This window comes from Ischnura elegans, chromosome 3, assembly GCF_921293095.1.
Source record: "Ischnura elegans chromosome 3, ioIscEleg1.1, whole genome shotgun sequence".
Taxonomy (NCBI): domain Eukaryota; kingdom Metazoa; phylum Arthropoda; class Insecta; order Odonata; family Coenagrionidae; genus Ischnura; species Ischnura elegans.
In genome coordinates, this window is record NC_060248.1 from 121,585,010 (window position 1) to 121,607,947 (window position 22,938).

Consider the following 22,938-nt stretch of genomic DNA (forward strand, 5'->3'; position numbering starts at 1 on the left):
CAAACATTACGCTCAGGACGACTCATTGACTATAGGAAATTTATCTTAAGACATACCTTCTTGATGGTATTACCCTATCCGCTCTAAATTCCCATCCAGAGCATTAAATGTATCCACATTCATATGCCTACCCACAAGAGGACTTTTTGCAACAAAAATGCATTTGAATGATACGTCATGAAAATATTTAAGTTAAATTTTCATTTCCTCAACTAAAAAAGGTTACGTGAAGTCGACTTTATGTAGGTCGGGGAGTGGGTGTAGTGCAAGTTCGCTTGCCAAAGAGAGATTGTGAAGGACAAGAGGTGGAAGATGTGTTAAGGTACATGTACTTCTAAGTAATTAAAAAGGTAAGTGGGGAAGAAAATCTTATTATTTTCGGAAATTAAAATGTTGTAACAGGAGAAGGTCAAGACTAAAGGATGATGCAAGAATATGGACAAGGAAAATTAAACCAAAGAAGACAAGGGTTACTGGGACTCTGCACTGAATACAGGCTAGTGGTAGACAATGAATTGTGTATTTAAAATTACAACCAAAGATAATACACAAGCAAATATCCCAGGGGACAAGAGAAATTTTCAAATAGACTACATCTGTGGAGCAGGGATTTAGAAACCAAATAAAAGCCTGCAAAAGCTACCCAGGGGCAGATATTGATAGCGAGCATGGCACAGCTAGGTTCAAACTAAATCAAATAGCTTTGCACGTACGCATAAATCATCTTACACTGGTATCCATACAATGAAATAACATCATCCTCCTGTGCACATATGTTATTATATCCATTTCAAGCTGAGAGTACCAGGATAAAAGATTCAAACATAACCAAACAAGAGATGGATTTGAGGTTTTAAATCTTTTTATTACATAATAAAAATATACTCCATCTCATTAAGAATCACAGAAAAATTTATTTAGTTTCAAAAAGTACACTCAAGTGAAAGTAATAAATGAAAATACCGCAACAATTTCCTAAGGCTTTTAGGTTGGAGATGACAAGGTCACCACTTTTCCACGCCACAAATGCATTGTCATGAAGAGGTAAAAATGGCAATGAGTAATAAATGAAAATAAAAGTCAATCCATTCCATTATTCCTCTCATTTTGCACTCAACATAAATCACAAAAAAATAATATATATATATACGTGAACAGATGCTCCTTCAAGACACTACAATCTTCAACAGAGAGAAGCTGGGAATACTCCTGCGAGGGATATACAAGGAGACGATAGTGATGCGCAAAATGAATGAGAGGAGAGAATGGGCCGCGAAGCATTTGGACAAGGAAGAAGAGTGTTAGTCCACGAGGGAGACTGATGATTGACGGTCACGGAAACTGTATCCACTGGCTGTGACGGCAGACGGCATTTGGGGCTGAGACTTGGCAAACTCCATCATGCACGCCGACGTCATGAGAAGCATCCGCATCTCCTTGGCAAGCTTAGATCCCGGGTGTGAAATGACGTACGAGTTGAGCCCCTTTTGGAGTACGCCCAACACCATTGCAAGGTGTTCCCGCAGGTCAGGCTGACGCATGTCTAGGTGGAAAACTGCCTCTGTCAGGTAGCTGCACATACAAAAAAAAGACGATGAGAATGGAGGAATGAATACATTGACATTCAAGGTAAAAATTCATTGCAGGGCAACAAAAGTAGAGCGAAGGATATGTGGCCGAATAATATGTGGGTCATTCCATGTCAGTTACTCTGGAGAAATGGAAAAAAACTCTATGTTCACAGAGAAGCCAATTTTTGAAAGCAGTTAGCTCATTCACAGCAGTTTTCTGGCAATTCATTTTATCACCTCTACACAAACCAAGATTGAAGATAGAAGAAATGAGATCTGTTAGGAAAATCATCTGAATTAATCCCATCAACAGGGAGAAAATTTTCACTAATGCATCACTAAGGCCTTACACCCTGTGGCCAGGGGTTCAGGTCCTGACAGTAGCAGAAACTTTTCAGAAAATGCCCTATCCCTGCTTAAGCGTTGTGCGAAGGGCACTGCCAGTGCAACACTGACCGGCAGATGTAACGTTAATTCATGATCCCATTGGCACCTTTCCTTGTGATATGACTAATGAGATGACAGAGGGGTTCTTTCAACCATTCCCGCCTTATCTCATGGCGCAAATGACCTCAGCAGTCGATTTCCTTCTCAAAATACCATACCATAGATAATTCAGAACACACGAAACCCAGAATATTCCGAAATTAAGATTTTTCCGGCGTTTATCATCACTTTTTTAAAGTAAGCAATTTTAGTAACTGCACAACTGCCGTTATGACTGCGGGTGATGAATGAACAAAAATAGCTTAAGAACCTAGAAAAATCTCCCCTCTTTGTACGTCTGCTTGTTAAAAAAGGAATATTCCGATAAAATTTTAGCGAAGAGAGTTGATGGCATCAACCAGGTAGTGTCTATATCTATCGGCATACTTCTGCATATACAGTGCTGGGACCCTTGACTCACAAGCCATGTCATTTGTCTTGACGCAATGTTTTGCTATCCCATTTCTGAAACACTAGATATTTGTTGTATTAAATTCGATGTAATGGTGCAAAGACCTTCCTGAGTTAAAAGGAACTCTCGTATCTTTCACGTCTTGAATTTGACTTCTATGATTATGTGAGGATTGGCAATGGGAGTTATTCTCCGAGTTCATTCACTCTAACTCCCGTTCCGTTAAAAATAAATTTTTTCCACCTTGCAGAGTCGCACCAATAGCTATTCAAGGTCCAACCATGTTTCATTTATATCCACTGAGATACAAGTTGAGGCAGTTTTGATCAGCGCGCCGCGTAAGCAGCTTTCCCCCAGCTCCATTCCTACCACGGAGGCGGGGTTAGCCTGTGGAATGAGTCAACGCATGCTGCTTTTACCCTTGTGCTCATTCACCATCGACTAATATGCATATTTGAAATACGATTATCTTTTTTGGATAACTTCAGAATCCAAAATTTTGGAGCAAGAAAATTTAATGGCTCATTTGGGCATTGTTTCGCTGGGGTGACGGAAAATATAATTTTGTCAAAATTCTAAAAAATATTCTGTTAGAGATAGATATTCCGTATAAACGATCACAATTAATATCTAATAAACAGCATTGCTTATTATTGAAAACTTATTATTCTTTATTAGCATCTCCGTGTCCACCCTCCCGTCCATAATGCTCGGGAAGATTTGGCTGATCATCAGCCGTGCACAAAGCCTTTTTTATCCTTTTCCCTCGAATGACAGCATACCCCTATTCAAGCTGCTACCGGCAACCTCAAATCCTCGCCACTGTTCCAAACTTGTTCCAAAGTATGTACTGACTTTATGCAATCAGTTCTCAATACCAGTTCCACAGGCCAAGAACCAGCATTACTGAGAAACGAGTACTGGAACCGACTTATTTATAATGATTACCTATCACTACACTGCCCCGCAGTATATCCCGCAATATCCGCGCAATAAATATTGGCATGTAGGGTGCCTTGCTATACCACTGAGTCCTATGCATGAATTGTAACACCTAGATAATGTAGCCAGTCAGCATCAATATTACAGATGACATGGTTTATCCAAATTAATTGACAAATTCAGTGCATATGGCATCAATTACAGTCATCTGTACCATCTCTACCAACAGGATCTCGTTATGGACACTTCTATTGACAACTTTGAGATTCCTCTAATTAGCACACCTCAACTGAGTCCTCAATAGCTTTCACTATCAGTCGGCTCCCTCGATACATCTCACTCAGTCCATTTGAGACCCCATTTCAGCTGGAACGATATGCGAGGAATTTAAATACAGTAGAATCCTGATTTAAGGTTTTTCAGGGGGGACAAAATTTAAAACACTAAATGCGGAAAAACACTAAATGAGGACCTGCCATTTTTTTCAGGTTTTAGGGTCTGTAATGATTTAAATGGCTTTTTATGAATAAAAAATAGTATTTTAAATAACTAAAGGGTGCTGAATGCAGCAAAAAATTCTTTAATGAAATCTTCTCTGCCCTATGAAGGTTGGATAATACTTTTCAGGAATCAGCTAAAAAAATGGGTAGTAAAAATAAGTAATGAGAGGATGACAATTGTTTTAATGAAATATTTTAAGAAAATTCTAATAAACATCAACTTAAAAGCATTCCCACACAGATTATTATTATGGACATTAGGGATTCCATTTTTATGCATATTTCAGTGGTCTCTATGAAATTCAGAATTTTTTCTGTAAAAGTGACATGTAGGTGACTATAGCATTTCTAATATAATAAGAAAAGGTGTAAGTAGGTACTCGAAAAATCATGAGGAATGAGTGAAATAAAGGGACAGCAGAAGATCGCTAATCCCGAATTCTCAACTACCGAATATCTAGTAAAAGGGAGGTTTTCTGGAATTTTGCTAACTTAACGTTTTCTGTTGCCTCGGCGAAACAAGGGATTTATGAGCCTTTAAAAAGCCTCCTATGCGCACATTTTGAATTTCGAGGTCATTCAAAAAAGTAGAATCTTATTTTAGTATGCGTACAAGTCGATGGTGATTTAACTCGATGATAACACCAGATTCGTTGTCATATATCCGCGGCCTTATGCAGGTCGAATGGAGCCGGGAGAAGTTGCTTACGCGGCGCGCTGATCACCTTGACTCCAACTCGCCTTGTTTCTCGGCAGCTTTTAATAAAATTTGGTTGGAGCTTGAATAATGTTTAGCTAAACTCTGTTAAGTGAAAAGGTTTAACCTTCAACAGAACTGGATTTCATCCGAAAAATTGTCAGTGCCTCTGGAGGTTGGCAATTTCGTCAGGGTTATGATGTCGAAGTCAACCACCAACCACCTGCCGGATTTTCGTATTTTTCCGCGCTCATCTATTCTACCGTGAGTATGCGGTGATTTTTTTTTCCAGCATGAGCGATTTATTTAGAGTCATGGACCGTGATAGTTCGTCATAACTCCGATTGTCATTCTCTTTTGACATTAATTAGCACCAGATAAATATTTTTGAATCGACAGCGATATCAACCAGCCGCATGTCGATAAATTGGCTCCGGGATATCTAAATTACGATGTAAAATAATGTTGTTCCGTAGGGAAAGAATGCTCTCACTCACGGTCATGACAGGGGAAACACTTCCTCTGTTCTTTCGCTGTTCCTCCGTGGAAACTGACCTTAGAATGGATTATAGAAAGAATCTTCTAGTGAACTGCGCAATTGATATTGGGCCTCCTCTTTTGAACAGAGAAAGTAGCCGACTGAAAAAATATTGGGCTAATAATCGACTGCCCGTAGGGAGTAGAGTTGAAAGGGGCATAAGCCATCAATTGAAAACATAACGAGAAAACCATTATTGTAGCGGCCCTCGGAGGATAACTCGTGTCATCAGTCGTCACGTATCATCGAAGTCAAGTTCAAGAAGTGAAGGATAAGGTAGTTCGAGGTTATTAAGGGATGACTTTGCTCCATTAGATCGGATCTAATACAAAAAGTACCTGGTGTTTGGATCAGAAGGGGAGCGAAACGTTACGAGAAGACAAACCACCCAACTTGTGAGTTGAAGGTCGCAGCGCTGCGCTCGCGGAAGAAAGCAGTTGAAGAAGCGTTCCCCGGTAGATTCTATCGACTCTTGGTAAACTTTCATGAGACTGTTCTTGTTGATGAGAATAAATTCGAAGATTTGGATGAACCGTCATGAAAAAACGTTAAATCGGGCAAAAAAATCTTGAGCGGGACAAATTTTTACGACCATAAATGCGGAAAAACGCAAAATGCGGAAACACTAAATACGGATAATTTTTACATTATCCTCATAGGGAATGAACCGGGACCCAAAAAAATAAACGCTAAATGCGGAAAAACCTTAAATGCGAAGACCTTAAATCCGGATCCGACTGTATATGCTCCGCACTGAACGTGCATTATATTCAATAAGAATATTTATAAATATAATTGAAACTAATGAAAAAAAAAAACAAACTGTTCTACTTATTTGTTTTTGGAGTGGCCACATTAATGGGTTAAGTAATCTAAATCACATATGATATTGGTATTCATACTCAGTATACAAGTTACACCGTCATTTTTAACTGATCATGTGACTATTGCATTGCCCACCAATGACAGCTTTCTACTGACAAAAGACATGGGTAGGTAGCAAAAAAAAATAATAAATAACATTTATCAAATTAATAAATAATAACAACATAATATTTAAATACATAAGTAAACAACTGGTGACCATTACTATGAATTATATTAGTGATGAAAAGTTGCTAGGGTGGGTGGGATGCCAAAAGGAACCTATTTGGGTGGGTTCAGAAGGTGGATTCTTCAATAACAAAAATGAGCAGAGATGAGAAGTACTCACCTCATTTTCAGCTCTGTGTAGTCAAACAAGTTTGCGGAGAGCTGCTGGACGAGGGAGAGGAGGACTGGCTGCTCCAACTTGCACTTGCCCCCTCCGCCACCCATCACAGAGGTCCCTCCAAACACTTGTGCAGGGCTCGTGAGCTCACAAAGGTACGTAACTAAGCCAAGGTCTGATGCAGACAGGGCCTGTGGAAGGGGCAACAGAGAGAAAAGAATAGCAATGCAAGAAGAGGAAAACATGCAATGTGAGTAAAGGAGGGTGCCTTCCATTAGGAAAACTTGTTCTCCCTGCACAGCTAACGGCTAGTTCGCCAAAAATAAGATCATTAATTTTTTTCTTATTATCTTGACCTCGTTTAATTCATGGTAAAATAGTTCTCGGAGTATAGGTCAAATGTATGTGATGCAAAAAAGTTTTAGCCAATGTTTCAGTTTATTTTAAAAACAGAAACCAAATGCTCTAATAGCATTTGGTTTTTGATAGGAGCAACCCAAACAACACAATCCTAGCTTCTCTTCACCCAGACCCCACTACAACTACCGTGAATCTGACAATTTTTCAAGAGAGAATTTTTGCACTGCTATAATTAATAGTAGCGGGCGTAACTTGGTGGAAATCCATAATCGCAGGAATAGAAGGATTAACAAGAAGAGCTGGAAAGATCATGGAAGAGCTGGAAATTTTAAGTCACAGGGACTCATACCTGGTTAACGACCACCTGAGTCCTTCTCGCTCCCCCCTCCTCCACTTTCCCACTTACTCATCCACCCACCCCACCCACCTAACCTAACTCCAAACCCAACCCCTACCTCCCCCTAACCAACGGCTCCCGGAAATTTCCCTACCCAACCTTCTGCTATACATACTGTCAATTTACCTGCATTTTGCACCTTGATAATGTTACTATGTAACAAAACCATGGTCGGACTCAATAAATTGTCATGTGGAAATAGCAAAGTTGTTGAAATTTCCATTCCTTTTGTACTGACCTGAGTTTGCATGTGGAAGAATGGTTTCCATCCTGAGAAGAGGAACAAAAGAAAAGAAATTTTTCAGAAACACACACTCACCATTTGGAATGCTTCGTTTACCCTCCCTTGTGTCAGCAGATCCGAGATCCGAGAGCGCATCAGGATGGCACCATTGGGGCTGACTGGGAGGGGGGAGGGGGCAGTGGGGGGGACCAGGCGCTTTGCGGAGTCTGGCGTCATGGGGGGCACGTTGGCAGGAGAGGAGAACACAACGCTGCGCAGCGACTTGGTGAGGCTGCCCTCCATCCACTCACGCTGCTCGTGAAGCGTGCGCGTCAACGGCTCCTCCAGCGCAGCCCTCACCTCACGCCCAAGGGACTCTGCAAGGCTGCGCAAAAGAGTAACATGAAGCAGTCTATTCACATGCAAGAGGGGATTGTCATGAAAAATATTCATCACACTATGGTTCGTTCCACATTCAGTTGGCCGAACGGGCTCAGTGTTATCAATAAATAGCAGCATGAAAATAAATATAGCCCTAAGCACTGTTTAAAAAATGTATTCTTATGAAGAAAGATATGCAGCATTCATTGGTGCCAATAGTTTTTTGATAAAAAATATAGCAAAAGCTACAAGAAACATTTCCTTAAATTTCCATTATAAACGTGTATTTTTTGACTATTTCATTATCTTCTTCTCGCAATTGCCTCCAAACTGTAATTTCCATTGAACTGAATTTTCAACACAAAATTCTTAATACTGTTTTCTCTTTGAAGGCCTTCCCTGATTTCACAATTTTTACGAAAAAAAATGTTACTACACCGATTTGACACCCTTCAGGACAAGAAAATTTGAATTTTTTAAGGTAAAAAGTAGTCGCCCAATAACTTAAATTGTAGGTCCCTATATACTGTGTACCAAATTCGAAGACAAAAACAAAGTTATTTTTAGTGAAAAAATCATGCACTCATCTCAATTTTGAAGGGAGTTAGAGGGATTTGGTCTTGAGAAAAAATATTATGGTGCTGCTGAGCCGAGCTTCTCGCTTCGTCTTACCACCCTGGCAGAATGCTTGCCAGCAAGAGCAGAATTTTGGCAACACTGTTCTCCATAAGGCCCGTACTGTCAACTAAATGTGGAGAGCACTATATATGAGGGAGGTTTTCTTTTCAACCTCCCATAGTTCTGCAAAAACACCATACAAGCAGCAAGTGGGTATTGCGCAGGTAGGGCAATTGTGAGTCCTCCCCACCACAAGCTCAAGTAATTTCTGACCGTCAGCTGTTTGTTTACAGTTAGTTGCAATCTCATTAACCATACTGCCGCAAATAATTCTCCCGCCAAGTGTGCACTGCGGAGAGAAAGCCAGAAAACTCGCCGAATGGCTTCAGCATAGACATGTCTTGACCTTAATGCCGATAAAAGAGAATTTTTCTTTAATGCAATATGGCTAGTGTGTGTAACAGTGTGAAACATTACGTCCATTCCCATGCAAAACAAAAGAAGAGACATGTTGACTTCTGGAAGTGTTCTAATCCATGTCAACACCCACCACCTCATCACTGATTCCGCCCAACTGCTCCTTGAGCAATTTCAATGGGACATTTTCGATCACCTGCACTGTGCAATGCAGACCTAGTGCTGGGGGACTTCCATCGTTACGCTGAAATGAAGATGTGGCTAGTTGGCAAGCGTTTTCAAACAGGCCATGAGCTTCAGGGCAGAGGCATAATTCATTGGAAGACATTGGGGCAGAAGGTATAGTAAAGCTTGTCCACAGGCATGACCAATTCCTCAATCGCCAAAGCGAGTACGTCGAAAAGACACCAAAAGTGTGCTCAACATTTAGCAATTAAATACATCATTTTTAATCAATCACTATTTCTTCTGATCATGACCCACCATAGGTTGGATCGTACACAAAAATTCATGCAATATACATGGAATTGATGGTAAAGATTATCAGGATGTCCACCAGTACTAAAATGTTCAATTCCAGCATAATTCCCCCAGGCTTTCGAGATTGGTGCTTTAAACAAAGCCAGGTTATATTATTGTTTTTATATGAATTAATACTCAATATTTTACAAGTTTTATTTATACCACCATATTTCCAAGCTAGATTCATTACCCACTTTGCTACAAAGGATGTGTTTAGATAGAGGAATTTTTTCTACACAAGTAATGATCGACATTATAATTTTGGGTACATTTTTTTTATGCAAGTGAACGTAGGCTGTGTATATACATTGCTGCAGGTAATCTTCCTTTAAGAAGATAAAAGGTTCTCCGCATAATTAAAGACTTCAGTCTCAAAGCCTTTAATGATGCAGAGGTCCCAATGAAGGCAAATGATTTTTTGCACATTTGTGCATTATGGGTGACTCCGCAAAAGATATCACCATGGTTAGTTCCAGTACACTTAAATTAGTCAAGAGCAAACACCTCTAGGATTCAAAGTTCAGGCTTCGCTCTACGACTGTGGCACAATGCACACAACTTGGAATGGTAGTCACATCATATGCTTAGCAGTCCAGACCATCTTGTCCATTACAGTCCACAAATTTGGGAATAAGGGAAATAGTGCCGTGGAAATTTAACTGGTTTAAGGCCACCCTTATAAGTTGATGGCCTGCTTAACTTCGGTATATACTCTGAAATCATTCTGAGCATACGTAAGCTTCTACCTAAGTCAATCTTCCACTTTGCCACTGAGTTTAATCATAACCGAGATATGAAAATTACTGGGACCCTTGCGTGTGAGAAGGACACAGACTAGAAGCTAAACCACTTACCTAGTGGACATTTTGCGAATCTGTGCGGGGACGTCCTCACGTATGGCATCGGCAAGTTGCCTGGCTTCTGTTCGGATAGTCTCCATCGCAGCGGCTTCTTTGCTCTTCTCTGAACTCCACCTACGCTCAAAGTGGGCCTCTAGAACTCGGACATCTACAAGCCAAAGAACATCCAGAACACATAAGCACAACACAAATATTAACACGAACAGAGCAAATTTCATGAGGAAATACCTGTCACAATATGCATTGAGGAGGATTAATTTTTCATTCTAAAAGAAGCAAATAGCAATAGTGAGAGTTCATAAATTGCACAAAACTAAAGAGATGGGTCCTGGATCCATTGGATTCAACGATTTGATTCATTTGGCTGATTAGATTGAATTCGCACTACCACTTGCAAAAGCTAAGAAGTGTGTATAACTTACCACAATCTTTTCTTAGCAATTATTATTTTAAAAAATGACTGTAAAATTATATGCTCACCACTAATTTACAAGTTATTTCATAGCATAGGAAACTTTGTCATCATAAAGTTCATAAACAAAGAAAAGGTATGTATTTAACAATATAAAAAGTTGACTCAGGCTTAATCAGGTGGAATTCTACCATATTGCACATTAAAATTTAATGGCGATTTCCAACAAATAATTTTATTCTTCTGTAATTCTTGTATTCTTATGCTAAATACATGTATGAATCCTAAAAAGAATATCACAATTACTCGCCAAAATCCTCGGTTTCCTGCTAATTAGGCAACCCAGTAAAACATTCCCGCATAGATTGTTTCCTGGATCATCGTTTCCTCGTCCATCAAATTGAAAAACAATAGAACGAATGTTCTGCTGTACTACCACTCATTATTTTCAGAAGCTAGTGCGTACGGTGCAGAGGTTCCAAAAAATGAAAAGTGGAAGTAACTAAGGATGTAAATTAAAATTTACTGGCAATTTTCCACAAACACTTCCATTAACATGACAGGTTTTAATGCATTTAACGCCAGGTCACAATTGTACAAAATGTATTGATACATGTCGAGCAAATAGAAGTGCAGGTGGAAAATTGCCATTAAGTTTTAATTTGCAATGAGTTCGACTTCCGCCAGATTAAGCCGGAACCAACTCTTTATATTTGTAAATCTGAATGCAAAAACCTTCATGTTACAACAGAGGCTCTCTAAGGCAGTTTGAACTGAATAATAGGCTGGTAGTACTTCAAGGAATAGACAGCCAATTCAAAATTTGTGCCCAACCAAACAGGACTTTAGCAAATGAAAATAAATGACTACTACAGCTACTAGATTTTTCACTTACACTCTTTTGTTCCGTGAGAAAATGCATCATTTATTTGCTGGAACATATGGGAACATGATTTCTCAAATGAAGGCAGCACCACAGCAGATAATGCATTCCTGAAAGTCTCCAACATGGCTGGCCTCAAAGTGATCAAGAGATTGCCTGCAATGCTATCAACCAGCATCTGAAAAGCAAAACGTACAATTACAGTCATTTCCACACACAGGCAGTGCTGGACTTTTTATATTCAATTATTATCACACCACCGAAAACAGTACTATTAACGGCATTTACATAGCATGTTAACGATTTAACACACTCAACATCGATGTCCTACACACGGGCAACCTACCCCGGCAGGAATCAAACCCGTGACCTTTGGGCTGGCAGGCACGGACTTCATCCCGCCAATCACTGAGGTCAGCCAGTCACCACATCAACGTTTGCATATAATTCATTCCTGAATATATCTCAAATGGCTGGTCTACTATGAAATCTAAGCTACAAGTAGACACATGCAAAAGGTGCCGCTGTTGTTTTACAACCAAAAGTGGTTCTATTTCACCATTAAATTGTTATTTTAACGACAACGTAATGGCTGTTAATTATGTGCCACCATCGTATTAAGCCAACCTGCTACCTCTGCATTCAATAAACCTTTGGCATGGGTAAATAAACTAAGCAAAAACCCTGCATTGCAGACTGGATGCATGTCATATAGTTTTCAAGGAAAATATATGAGAGATAAGTCAGTCAGCCCCGGAGTAGAATTGACGTAGAAAACATGATCTGGAATAAATCCTTCTGCGTTAAACAGAGTAATTACGGCATTCGTAAATTTGATCACTATTCATGGAATTCCGTTATATTTGAATATATTATGGAACAGCTTTTTACATGAAAATTTTCATTATACAAAAAATAGCTGAACAAACTACAGAGTCATACTATTATGGAGTTAATACCAAGTACAAGTTAAATGCGAAAATTCTACTCAGGAAAAATCATTAGCCTTGACAGAGGTTGGAACCCTGACTTTTATAATTCATGCCAGGTTTTCTTTCACATCAATTATAGAGTTTTATTCTTCTTCTTTAGAGTATTGATTAAAATAAATACAATAAATTAAGTAAAAATTTTGCTCATCACGGGTCTATTTTAACTATGGAATTATACATTTTAAAACAAACCTTCAACAAATTTAGCCATCTTCTAATATTTAGATTGCCCATCACCTTGTCAAAATGCATGCTTGATTTAATCATCTTAATGACACAACATGGAAAATAACTTCTCCTGGCATACAAATGATGACATTGAGTGAGTTCAGGGCCCTGAGATCTATGATGGAGTTAGCCATCGAAACAATGGCAACGCTTCCATCAATTTACCAGGTTGAATTTCGGAAAAGACTTCACCCAGGGTAAAGACTCAAAGACTTAACTCGAAGACTAATTTAGGTATACCTGGACCAGCCACAGTGTTAAGTTTACGGAGTCACCCAAAATGTGCGAAAATTCCACAGTGGGAAAAAAATCATTTGCCTTAACTGGGATTGGAACCTGGACTCATATGCAAATTCGACCAGAAATCAGGGGATCTGGGTTTGAATCCCGGTCGAGGCAAATGATTTTTTCTCTACAGAATTTTCGCTCATATATTCAGAGAAATGGAGAAGCCCCTTGCAAATCGCTCACCTTGGAATTCCTTTGGAGGGCAAGCGCCACACCCTCCCTAGCTGCTGCCTCCGCTTGTGCTGCTGCTTCCGATGCCAGCTTCGCCCTGAGGGGCTCCAGTCCGTTGGCCAGCGCCGTGCACATGAGGGTGTCCCAGCAGACGCCTGACGGTCCCTCCCGGCAGAACTTCTCGTGCTCCACCCTGAGCTCACGACAGTGCTCTTCCAGCATTCCCTCCACCACCGGCCTCACTCGGTCCATCGAGCTCCTCACCGATTGGTCAAGGCTCCTCTCAAGTTGCGGCCTCAGCGAGCCCTCTAGCATCGAGCCCAGGGCGGCCGTCCCCTCCATGCTCCACCGCGACTCACTGCGCAGCGTCGATATCTCAGACTTAAACTCTGTCTCCTGTCTCTGCAGGACAAAATAATCACACATTTTCCTCGAGGCAATAATAATATACAGTGCAAACTCGATAAAACGAGACCCCATGGTGCTCGAATAGACACTCGCTATAGCGAATTGTCGCTTTACCGGAGGTGGAGCAAATAATAGCCAATATAACTTTTGTGTACACTTATACAGGAACAGGATTGGTACAGCAACAGAGAAATTTCTATGCGATAAACGTAAGCGTAAATCCAGACGAAAGGCGATGTTTTTTGCATTACTAAATTTCCTATCCTTAATAGGACTATTCAAACAATTAATTCAAACAAAAGCGCCGTGCTGAACGAAAATCATGCACTCTCATATTTTCTATTATTTTCATTTTCTTGCTTAGATATGTTTTGCATTTATTGATCATGGTATATACCTTCAAATGGTCTCTATTCACACAACTCACGGACATGCGGGTATGCTGCCGACTCCTTTCTGACGAGTGGGGAACAAAAGAATATCGAGCATTTGGAATGTTAATGCCACAATATTTTCACAAAAAAGACCTACTTATTTATCCAACGACAATTTACTGCATGACTTTGTGACTGAGCGCTCCATGTTAACTTCATTTCTAACAGCTCGCCAGAAATTACAGAGATTAGGAACTCTTGGTGTAGGCTTTCCGATGATGGAAAATCTTGCCATGGCGAGTGCCAACACCAAAAGGGCCTCGTAAAAACAATGTTTTTACATGCTAATTATAGGGTCAATTGACGGTGCCTTGGCTATCTCTTGTAATGGCGGGGGTCTCGCAATAGCCCGTACTCGCTTTAACGAGGTTCCACTGTATTTATTGGACACAAACACAATACGCCATAGTCTTCATTAAAAGAATGTCACAACATATACTTACAAATATGTAAAGTATAAAACCATACATTAGTAAAACTACGATCATACTAAAAATTTAATGCACTAAACAGATTAATGGTTTCTCTGGGCAAGTCATGGTTTCGACATTTTGAACTAAAGTGAACAGAGTGAAAAACAAACAAGATGGTTTGTGGTGAGGGTCAGGCAGCATGGTGATATTGTTCACAGCCCTACTATGTTGTGTAAACATGCTGTTTTTAACTATGAATTACCTCTGGTTAATCTGGCTTTCCCTTCCCCATGACCACATCGCCTGACCTTCACCCACCACTAACCTGATGTAATTCCCCCTTACAGTACAGTGGAACCCTGATCTATCGTCCCCGCATTGATCATTTTCCTGCATTCATTGTTTGCCGTTCCTGGTCCCAAATACAGTTCCATATATGCAATGTAATTTTTCACTCATCTTTTGTTCCCCGAAGTATCGTTTTCCCGCATTGATCGTTTGAAGATCACAGTCCTGACATAAATTTCCAGCATCCATTGTTAAACGAAAATTGACGAAATATATACAATGTGTCATTTAAGGCTAATAATGACAGGCACATAGTTTGAATCTTCCCCAGGAGATGGAACTACCATAGGGAGAAGCTCAGTGCTGTGGGAAAGTAACATTAGTACATTTCCTAAGATGCGTTATCTCCCTTCATTCAGAACTCACCTTCCCCTTCTGACACTTTCCTCCTCTCCAAAATCAAAGAAAAGGTTCCAGCTCATGCTGGGATCACATCACGAAGACCTTAGCTTTGAAAGAAAATATCAAGTTACACGAGAACAACAGTAACGTGTTTCACGCCTCTCCCATTCTCGCCTACTGAACTTTTTCAGTCTACCTGCTTTAAAGTTTCCAGTTTCTGCAGGTAAACTGCTGCATGATCACCTATTAGCCCAAAAGGTGTCTAACAATGAATTACAACCATTGCAATTATACTTTTATTAGATTGAAATGTTAGTACTTTGCACATAACTTTTTTCCAAAAACAGATTATCAGGTTATTATGAGCTATCAAGTTACGAGTTATACTATAAGTCTCACTTGTCAGAGTTACTGATGAAGGGATATCTTTGAGGATCGAAGCTATGAAGAAAAAAAATTTTGCGACATTTTTTTTATCCTATCGTGCGGTGTTGCAGACGTATGCCTGGAATTTCGACAGTTATCGAAATGTCCTCTTTCAGTACTAATTGAAAGAGGAAATTTTAATAACTGCGGCGGCATAAGAGGGAGTAGAAAGAGTTCCGATCCTCTCTTTGCCTACGCCATCGCTCTACGTTGCTTGTCCTACTCACGAACAATTTTGTTTAAAAGCTCTCGCAGGAGTATTGCAATAGAATCGCAGCCGTGGAAAATTTTAAGGCAAAACACGACAGGCAAATGGCATGAGCTTTCCCAAGAGATTGAACAACAATCGGAGCAATCTCAGCACCGTAGGATAATAACCACGTCGTAGATTTAAGGCCCCTTGCACACGCACCGATTTTGGACGGCCGGTAAAATATCGGCCGTCCACATTCCAATAGTGAACAATGGGAGAGCATTGGAGCTTGCACACGTACCGACCACACGCCGGCATCGGCAAAATGCCGGTTAGCTGCCGGCTATTGTCACTGTGGATCGCCGACGCCGGCTCAAAAACTTATCAACGTATCGTTTGACCGGTAAAAATCCGGCGTGTGTGCAAGCATCGCTTCGCCGGTAAAATATCGGCCAATATTTTACCGGCCGTCCAAAATCGGTGTGTGTGCAAGGGGCCTAACGGAACTACACTCGGCTCTCCATCAGCTAATGCCTCTGCCGTTTTTTTCCTTTCCGAGACTCCACAGGAAAATATCAAGTCACAGGGGAACAATGGAAACGTGTTTCATCCCTACCCCATTCCACCAACTGACCTTTTTCGGTCTACCAGGTTCAATTCCCCGAGTTTCTGGAGGTCAAATGCTACATGAGTCACCTTCTGAGCTCGAAGATATCTCGATATATCTTTCTGCAATTGTATGACACGCACGAAGTTCTAAAAAGAATTAGACCTAACGCGACATATATCTTACAGCATTTAAGTTTTTTGAGCTCTAATTGATTGACACAAAGATTTATAGTTAAAATAAGGCTACTTATATTCAACATAGTCCAAACAGCACTATTTCGGAAGAAACAAGCGTAGCATAAGCGCATTCAAACAAGACTAGACGGACTGGAAACTCAGGCAACGCAAATTGCGTATATCACATTGCTGCGCCTTCGCCCCTTCGCTTTAAAGGCAACGACGTCACATGCAAGATCGGACATGTTCTTCCCTTGCTCCTTCGCTCGTAGCTTTAAATACGGAGGGGAGGGAGCCCTCTTCCCCTCGATCTCTCCTTCAGCACTCTTCACTTATAAGCATTTCCGATTTATTCAATCCACCATTAAGTCCAACAATGAGCACTCTCGTTCGAATTTTTTCAACCGCAAGTTTTGACACCAATATTACTATATGCAGTATAAATGCCGCGGGATGCCCACTCGTGGCAATAAATTTAGCGCGCGCTCCGGAGCGAATCACCCCTCGCGATCTTTTCAATGTTTACCTCAGGGGTACCGACGTGACGGCGCGATGCTTGCCAGAAATTCAAACAGGAGCATTTTAAAAATACGTCACTAAGGGAGAAACTCTCCTGCCTGCCGCTTGATTTTCACCCAGGGTTTCAGATGACTGACTCACGCTGAAAATCTAGGCCACTCAGTTCCCCTTGGACTTGCGACCGGGGAAGGGGAGGGGGGGGGAGATTAGAAGTTTGTGTAAGAGGCGCACCCCCATTTTCGGCTGCAATATCTGGGAAAAAAGGTGCGCCTCTTACTCGTGCTTATACGGTATTAGACACGAACATTTCAAATAATAGACTATTTTTGGCCTTTGTTATCCATCTCACAACCAGTCACTGCACCAGCGAAAGCGGTTGTTTTAGGCATAACATGCTTGCTCTCGTGAATATGTGTACTGGAAATGGCTCTTGATGGATAATAATTTTTACATCAGACAGAAATTCATAATAGCAGTGTAAATGCCAAGTGGAGAGCAAACGTTTTTTAGCAAGGTGGCATGTTCCGTTAGGATATTTGAATGAGATATTAGTCGAATCAACAATATGACCTAAGTATTTCCATAAAGTAATAGTTTTTCTTTAATTAGCTAAAATCTTGTTTGAATCATTTCACGAATATCATAATTAAACACCAAAATGCTGTGTTTCCTGGGACATAGGCAACTTATCCAAACAATCCCGCTCTGATTATTTTTTTCATTTATCCCCCTGAAAAACGATAGATCGAGGCTCCACTGTATATATGATGAAGTAGAGATATAATTCTGTACCTTGAACATAACATGTTCTTATGCCAAAACTATGGATAATTGAGTGCCACTTTTACATTGTGAGGACATTTTACCATTGCTATACCTTAACATTGGTTTAAAAGAAAGGTAAAATTATAGCTCAGACTGAAGGTAAAATGTGCGTCAAAACGACATAACTATTTTTTCACAGGAAAATATTAGTTACATTTTTTGCAAAGAATGAGACTGTTCTTAAATATTTTTGGTTCTTGGTACTGGTCCGGTTCTCTCCATCGGTTCTCGGTTCTTGATACTTGGTTGCCAGGATGAACTCTTATTATCCGAATTACTGTCAAATTTAAATGAACAACCACAAGAACTGAATGACAATAATTTCACTTAAGCGGTAAATAAGCAAGAAAGCTCTTTTAAAGAAAACTGAAGATCGTCTCCATAATTTTATTTGCCACGTAAAAAAGTTTAAATAAAACGTTCTTAAAGAATGCATGATCGACCAATACGTCACTTTACATCACTGAGGAAAAATTACCTGCAGCACTCAACAGGCATTCACTGAAAACAGTAGTTGTCTATATAGACTTAAAAGGCTGCACGAAATATAATTATATACTGCATAGATAGCATAGCATCAGGGAAATCCTCAAGGGAAATTAAACTGAGATACAGAGAGAGATTACAGACGTGCACTCAATATGGACAGAGGAGGCATGGAAGTAGGTACTATATTAACACAGCTGAATTGCAATCATTGGAGACAAGTACAAGTATTCTCAAACTCAAGGGTGGATTTTGGACTCACCTGAAGGCTCTCCATTTGGGCGCGAACAACCCTCGTCAACATCTTCACCTCAGCAGCAAGGTTTGCCAGACCAGCACTAACCTCAACACCACCTCCATCAAGACTCTGTCGAACACTGGTCATGCAAAAGAAACATTTATGTTCATCAAACCTAGTCCTCCAGTTGCTGGACAACAGTCATCTGACAACAAACGGCTGGCCACTTGCAGTCATTGCGTAAGATTATGTCCTCTACATGTGCAGGGTTGGAGAGAGTTTTTCTTAATGTGGGAGGGGTAAGAAAAAGGAATGGAGGAGAAAGGAGAGCACACGGCAAGCACAATGGTGAAGACAGTGTCTGAGCATAATGATGGAATTCAAGCCACTTCGAATAATCAACTTGTAGAACATGAAGCCAACACTTCCCCATCCTCCTCGAGTCAGTTTATGCAAGAATTGGCTGGGGGGAAATTGAACCCATTGAAAGAATACGACAAGATTTAAAGTTGACCATGAAAATGGTAACCCTCGCTCGCTGGTGCTATCCTTCCACCCTCAAAAACTAGCTGTGGAGAACAGACTCTTTCACTCTAAAATTATCGACTGCACAAAGTGATAGTGCAAAGTGTGTTATGGTATTTGGAGGAGGCAATCGACACCCTAACTCATTTGTGCAATGTGGGAGGGGAAAGGAGGGTGGAAAGAAAACTGGCATCAGCTTAAGCCTGCTCTTAAGGAAAGATGCCTAAGGGACCAAGGCTTAACATCCCATCTGATGGACACAGTGCTGTACAGGAAGTCCTCTGAAAAAACACTGAAGGAAGGATCGGGCAGTCTCTGAAAAATCTCTCCCACGGCCAGGATTTGAACCCAGAGCCACTGGGTGGGATGCCAACACTCCAGCCACCACATCAACCTAATCCTCAACTTTGCACAGGCAACAGTCATATTGGTTATTCACTTTTTTTGCTGGACCACTCGTAAATAGGGTAGTTTCCTTCATCAAAGAAAACGAAAGGTATTGATTGTGATTCGTTACCTACCATTGGTGTATTCGTAATATACAAATTATTTCGTTTTAGAAATACCGGTTTAGACGAATGGCAATGGTCCATTTTTATCCTCATTTGAAAACGGCCAGATTGGCGCCCATGCGATGCCATTCCACGTGACGTCACAGTGACCTAGTTTCTATACGAGTAGATAGGAGTTATACATCGTCTGAGATTACCAATGCATGCATGAGGCGCAGAGCTCAGGGAAACATGTCTTAATAATCACTTATTAAAACTGGCTAAGGTGGGAAAGTTTTCTTCGTTTGATAAGGCATTAATAATCCTTATTTAAGCCAAGCGCTACCAGCTAGCAGGGTACTCAGCTACCCGCTAGCAGCCTGCGTCGTATCAGCACTCAAGCCTCCTTCAAGGTCACCTCACAGGATGGCACGGGAACGAGAAATACGTCACACGGAGAGATTTCCCGGCATTCATACTTACCAGTCGCGTTTTCGCGCGCTTGAAAATTTTCAATTTTCATTTAATCGAGAAAAATAGATATCGTCATTTAAAAATCTAAGAGCGTGAAATACGTACTCCAGGAGTAATAATCTTTCGATTTAGGCAATAAAAAATAATAGGAAACCACCCTATTGTATTATGCCTCTGCTGGGACAATATTAAAGGAATAAATGGAGGGAAAGCTGGGTGATGTTATCACAAAACAACATACGATTGGTAATACTAATGAGGACTAGTAGTATAGATGCATCAACAGGTTTTGGAGATAGCTCCATTGAATATAGAACCACTCTCATCAAGTGAAAGAAAATGTCAGATTAATAAGGTGCTAGAGGATTGGGAGGAGTCAGATGGGAGGGAAAGCTGGACGGGATGGTTCCAGAAAAGAGGGAAACCAACAACCCAAAACTGTTCTCCACTCCCAACCACATCCACACACAAATAAAATAAAATAGCCAAAAATGAAACATTTTTTACCTTGTTTCACCTGAAGGTTTCTTTGGGATGATAGATTCTCCTGGGAGATTCCCGACAGGCAGACTTTCTGGTGCAGGAGGTTGAGTGGTGAGGATACCCTCGGGGAGATTACTGGCTGCTGCAGCGACTTGAGAATTCCGGATGTCCAGCTCTGATGGGTTGACCAAAACCCCCGATTCCATTTGCTTCAAGACTGCTGCTTCACTGCTCCAAAGAGAAACTCAATTAAATATCTAGAGGATCGTGCAATTGCAGAATAGAACTGGAATCTAAAATAAAAATCAACTTTCAACGGTTTTTTTTTCATACAATGGGAAATTATAGAAAAAGATTGAATTTTACTATTTTCATGAAGTAATATTTAGCCAGAAAATTATTAAACAAGGAAACAATATTACTAATACAATCTCTCCCACAGCTAAGATTATCGAAGCAATCAGATAGCTAACCACTATCCCTCTTCTAAATGATTGTTCCATCTAGGAAAATGTTTACTAGGCTCCAGCATCGAGAGCAGTGCAAAAGCAAGTCAGAAAAATCATCAGGCTGCTTTAATTTCTCCTCATTTAAATTGCTTTAAGTTTTTTAATTGCCAATATTTTTCATTCTCCTCACATGCGTGGCAAGAAGCTTCTTACTGACTTCCCTCATACCTTGTGAGATTCTTTTCAATAAATTCATTGATTCATGCCTGAAAAAATGGGCTTTTTAATAATGTGCCTGCTGATCTTAAAAATGTGAATGATGATATTTTGTTTAAAAATAAGTTGAAAAAACTTTTACCGAGAAAAATGTATTATTCAGTTTGATGCCCTTTAACACTTTAATGTAAATATGTGTACAGGGAAATATACTGTCATTTGGTATCTATATGTATACATTCTATGACTTGACGTGCCTTATTTCTGGGCCATTATTTAATGTACTAGATCGCTGGGCAAATAAAATAATAATAATAATAATAATAATGACTTCCCACCCCCTAATCCCTCGACAGAGGTCCAAGCCGACCTTTAACCCCCACCTCTCATTTTGTTACAATGTTTTCTTCCCATTTTGTTACAATGTGTGCCTCCCATTTTGTAGCAATGTTTTCTTCCTTTTTGTACCATTGTGCGCCATCCATTTTGTAATTTTGTAACTTGTGTGCCTCCAATTTGGTAACTTTGTATGACGTTAGTACCACAATACCCTCCTTCCTAGCTTACCCACCTTGGCTATCCCTACTGACTCAATGTTTATAAGGCCATACTCTCCCTGTCTTCGAACCTGACAATGTCGCACAGGGACAAAACTGGTCGTTAGTAAAGTCACATGTGAAATTTACAAAGTTTTTCATTTAAAATGAAGAAATTTCACCAAGTCACGCCTCAAACCACCAATTTTGAAAAAATCCCTTTGATTATTTCATTCCTAAATTTTTCTGCTAAACAGCAATAAACAGAACATATTGGGTGAATTACAGCATGGAATGTTGCACTGTATACAAATGGATTGGTTGACTCACACAATGGTGGGCACAGCTTCTTCCTCCTCTTCTTCGTCCTCTTCCTCCGCCTGGCCCATCACTATCACTCCCTCTTCCTCCTCCTCAACCTCCTTGTCGTCAAAGAACTCGTGCTCCACCCCTACGCACACACACAAAGAGATCAGGGCAATGAGCAATCACCACAAGACTCACACAAATGAAATGCTATTGGACCACTGAAAGTGTAAATCGTATCACATCAAGATGAATTTATCGCTGGATCACATTTTCTGTTACTGAATATTTTCCGAGAAGTGTAATTAAATTTTTTCTCAGTACTATACAAGTGTACCAGAATGTAAGCTCACAGATTCTCTCAAATGCTGACAAATATATGTAAGGGGATTGTACTAAATTTTATGGTTGTTCCCCTGCGATAAGTAAATGTGCAACCTGCAGTACTGGTGTACCAACTGTACTCAAGTTCAATTGATATTAATGGCAGCAGTCCATTCCACCAATGTAACATTAGTTGAGGTAATCAGCTTCTAACAAAGGCTTTAAAATATCCATATAAGTTGGGAGGAGTTTGACCACAAGGCTGCTGCATATACTCACGCGTATACTCAAATACCCAGGTACTTAGGAACTTGATCACCTGATGTTGCACTCGAGTTCTTGCCTGAGTAATTGAGTAATAACTACGAGCTCCAACACATATACTGGAATACATTTAGTACACTCTAAGCCAGCAGGTCAAACATTTGAACATTCCCCTCTACTTGACCTAAATGTTTAATTCATTGAGCGACACATTCACTAATTATTCAAATGCAAACATAGGCTATGGGAATGAGGAACATCATGGAATGTTGGCCTATAAATACAACAGACAGGCAATTTCTCACAAACAGTTAACTCACACTTCTGGTATAAATACAATAACT

The 22,938-nt window shown here is 40.3% G+C and overlaps 1 protein-coding gene across 2 annotated transcripts in view; it reads right to left on the reverse strand.

Moving 5' to 3' along the window:
- Positions 1-891: 891 nt before the first annotated feature.
- LOC124156455 (enhancer of mRNA-decapping protein 4) overlaps positions 892-22,938 on the reverse strand; it is an 85,738-nt gene continuing 63,691 nt past the window's right edge. For both annotated transcript variants that reach the window (XM_046531017.1, XM_046531016.1), the window contains exons 13-21: positions 22,031-22,151; positions 20,524-20,727; positions 18,551-18,665; positions 13,121-13,510; positions 11,442-11,607; positions 10,129-10,282; positions 7,433-7,721; positions 6,360-6,547; positions 892-1,572 (exon numbers count right to left, since the gene is read on the reverse strand). In XM_046531017.1, the coding sequence (XP_046386973.1) occupies positions 1,302-1,572; positions 6,360-6,547; positions 7,433-7,721; positions 10,129-10,282; positions 11,442-11,607; positions 13,121-13,510; positions 18,551-18,665; positions 20,524-20,727; positions 22,031-22,151 (1,898 nt within the window). In that variant the 3' untranslated portion in view covers positions 892-1,301. The remainder of the gene's footprint in view (positions 1,573-6,359; positions 6,548-7,432; positions 7,722-10,128; positions 10,283-11,441; positions 11,608-13,120; positions 13,511-18,550; positions 18,666-20,523; positions 20,728-22,030; positions 22,152-22,938) is intronic.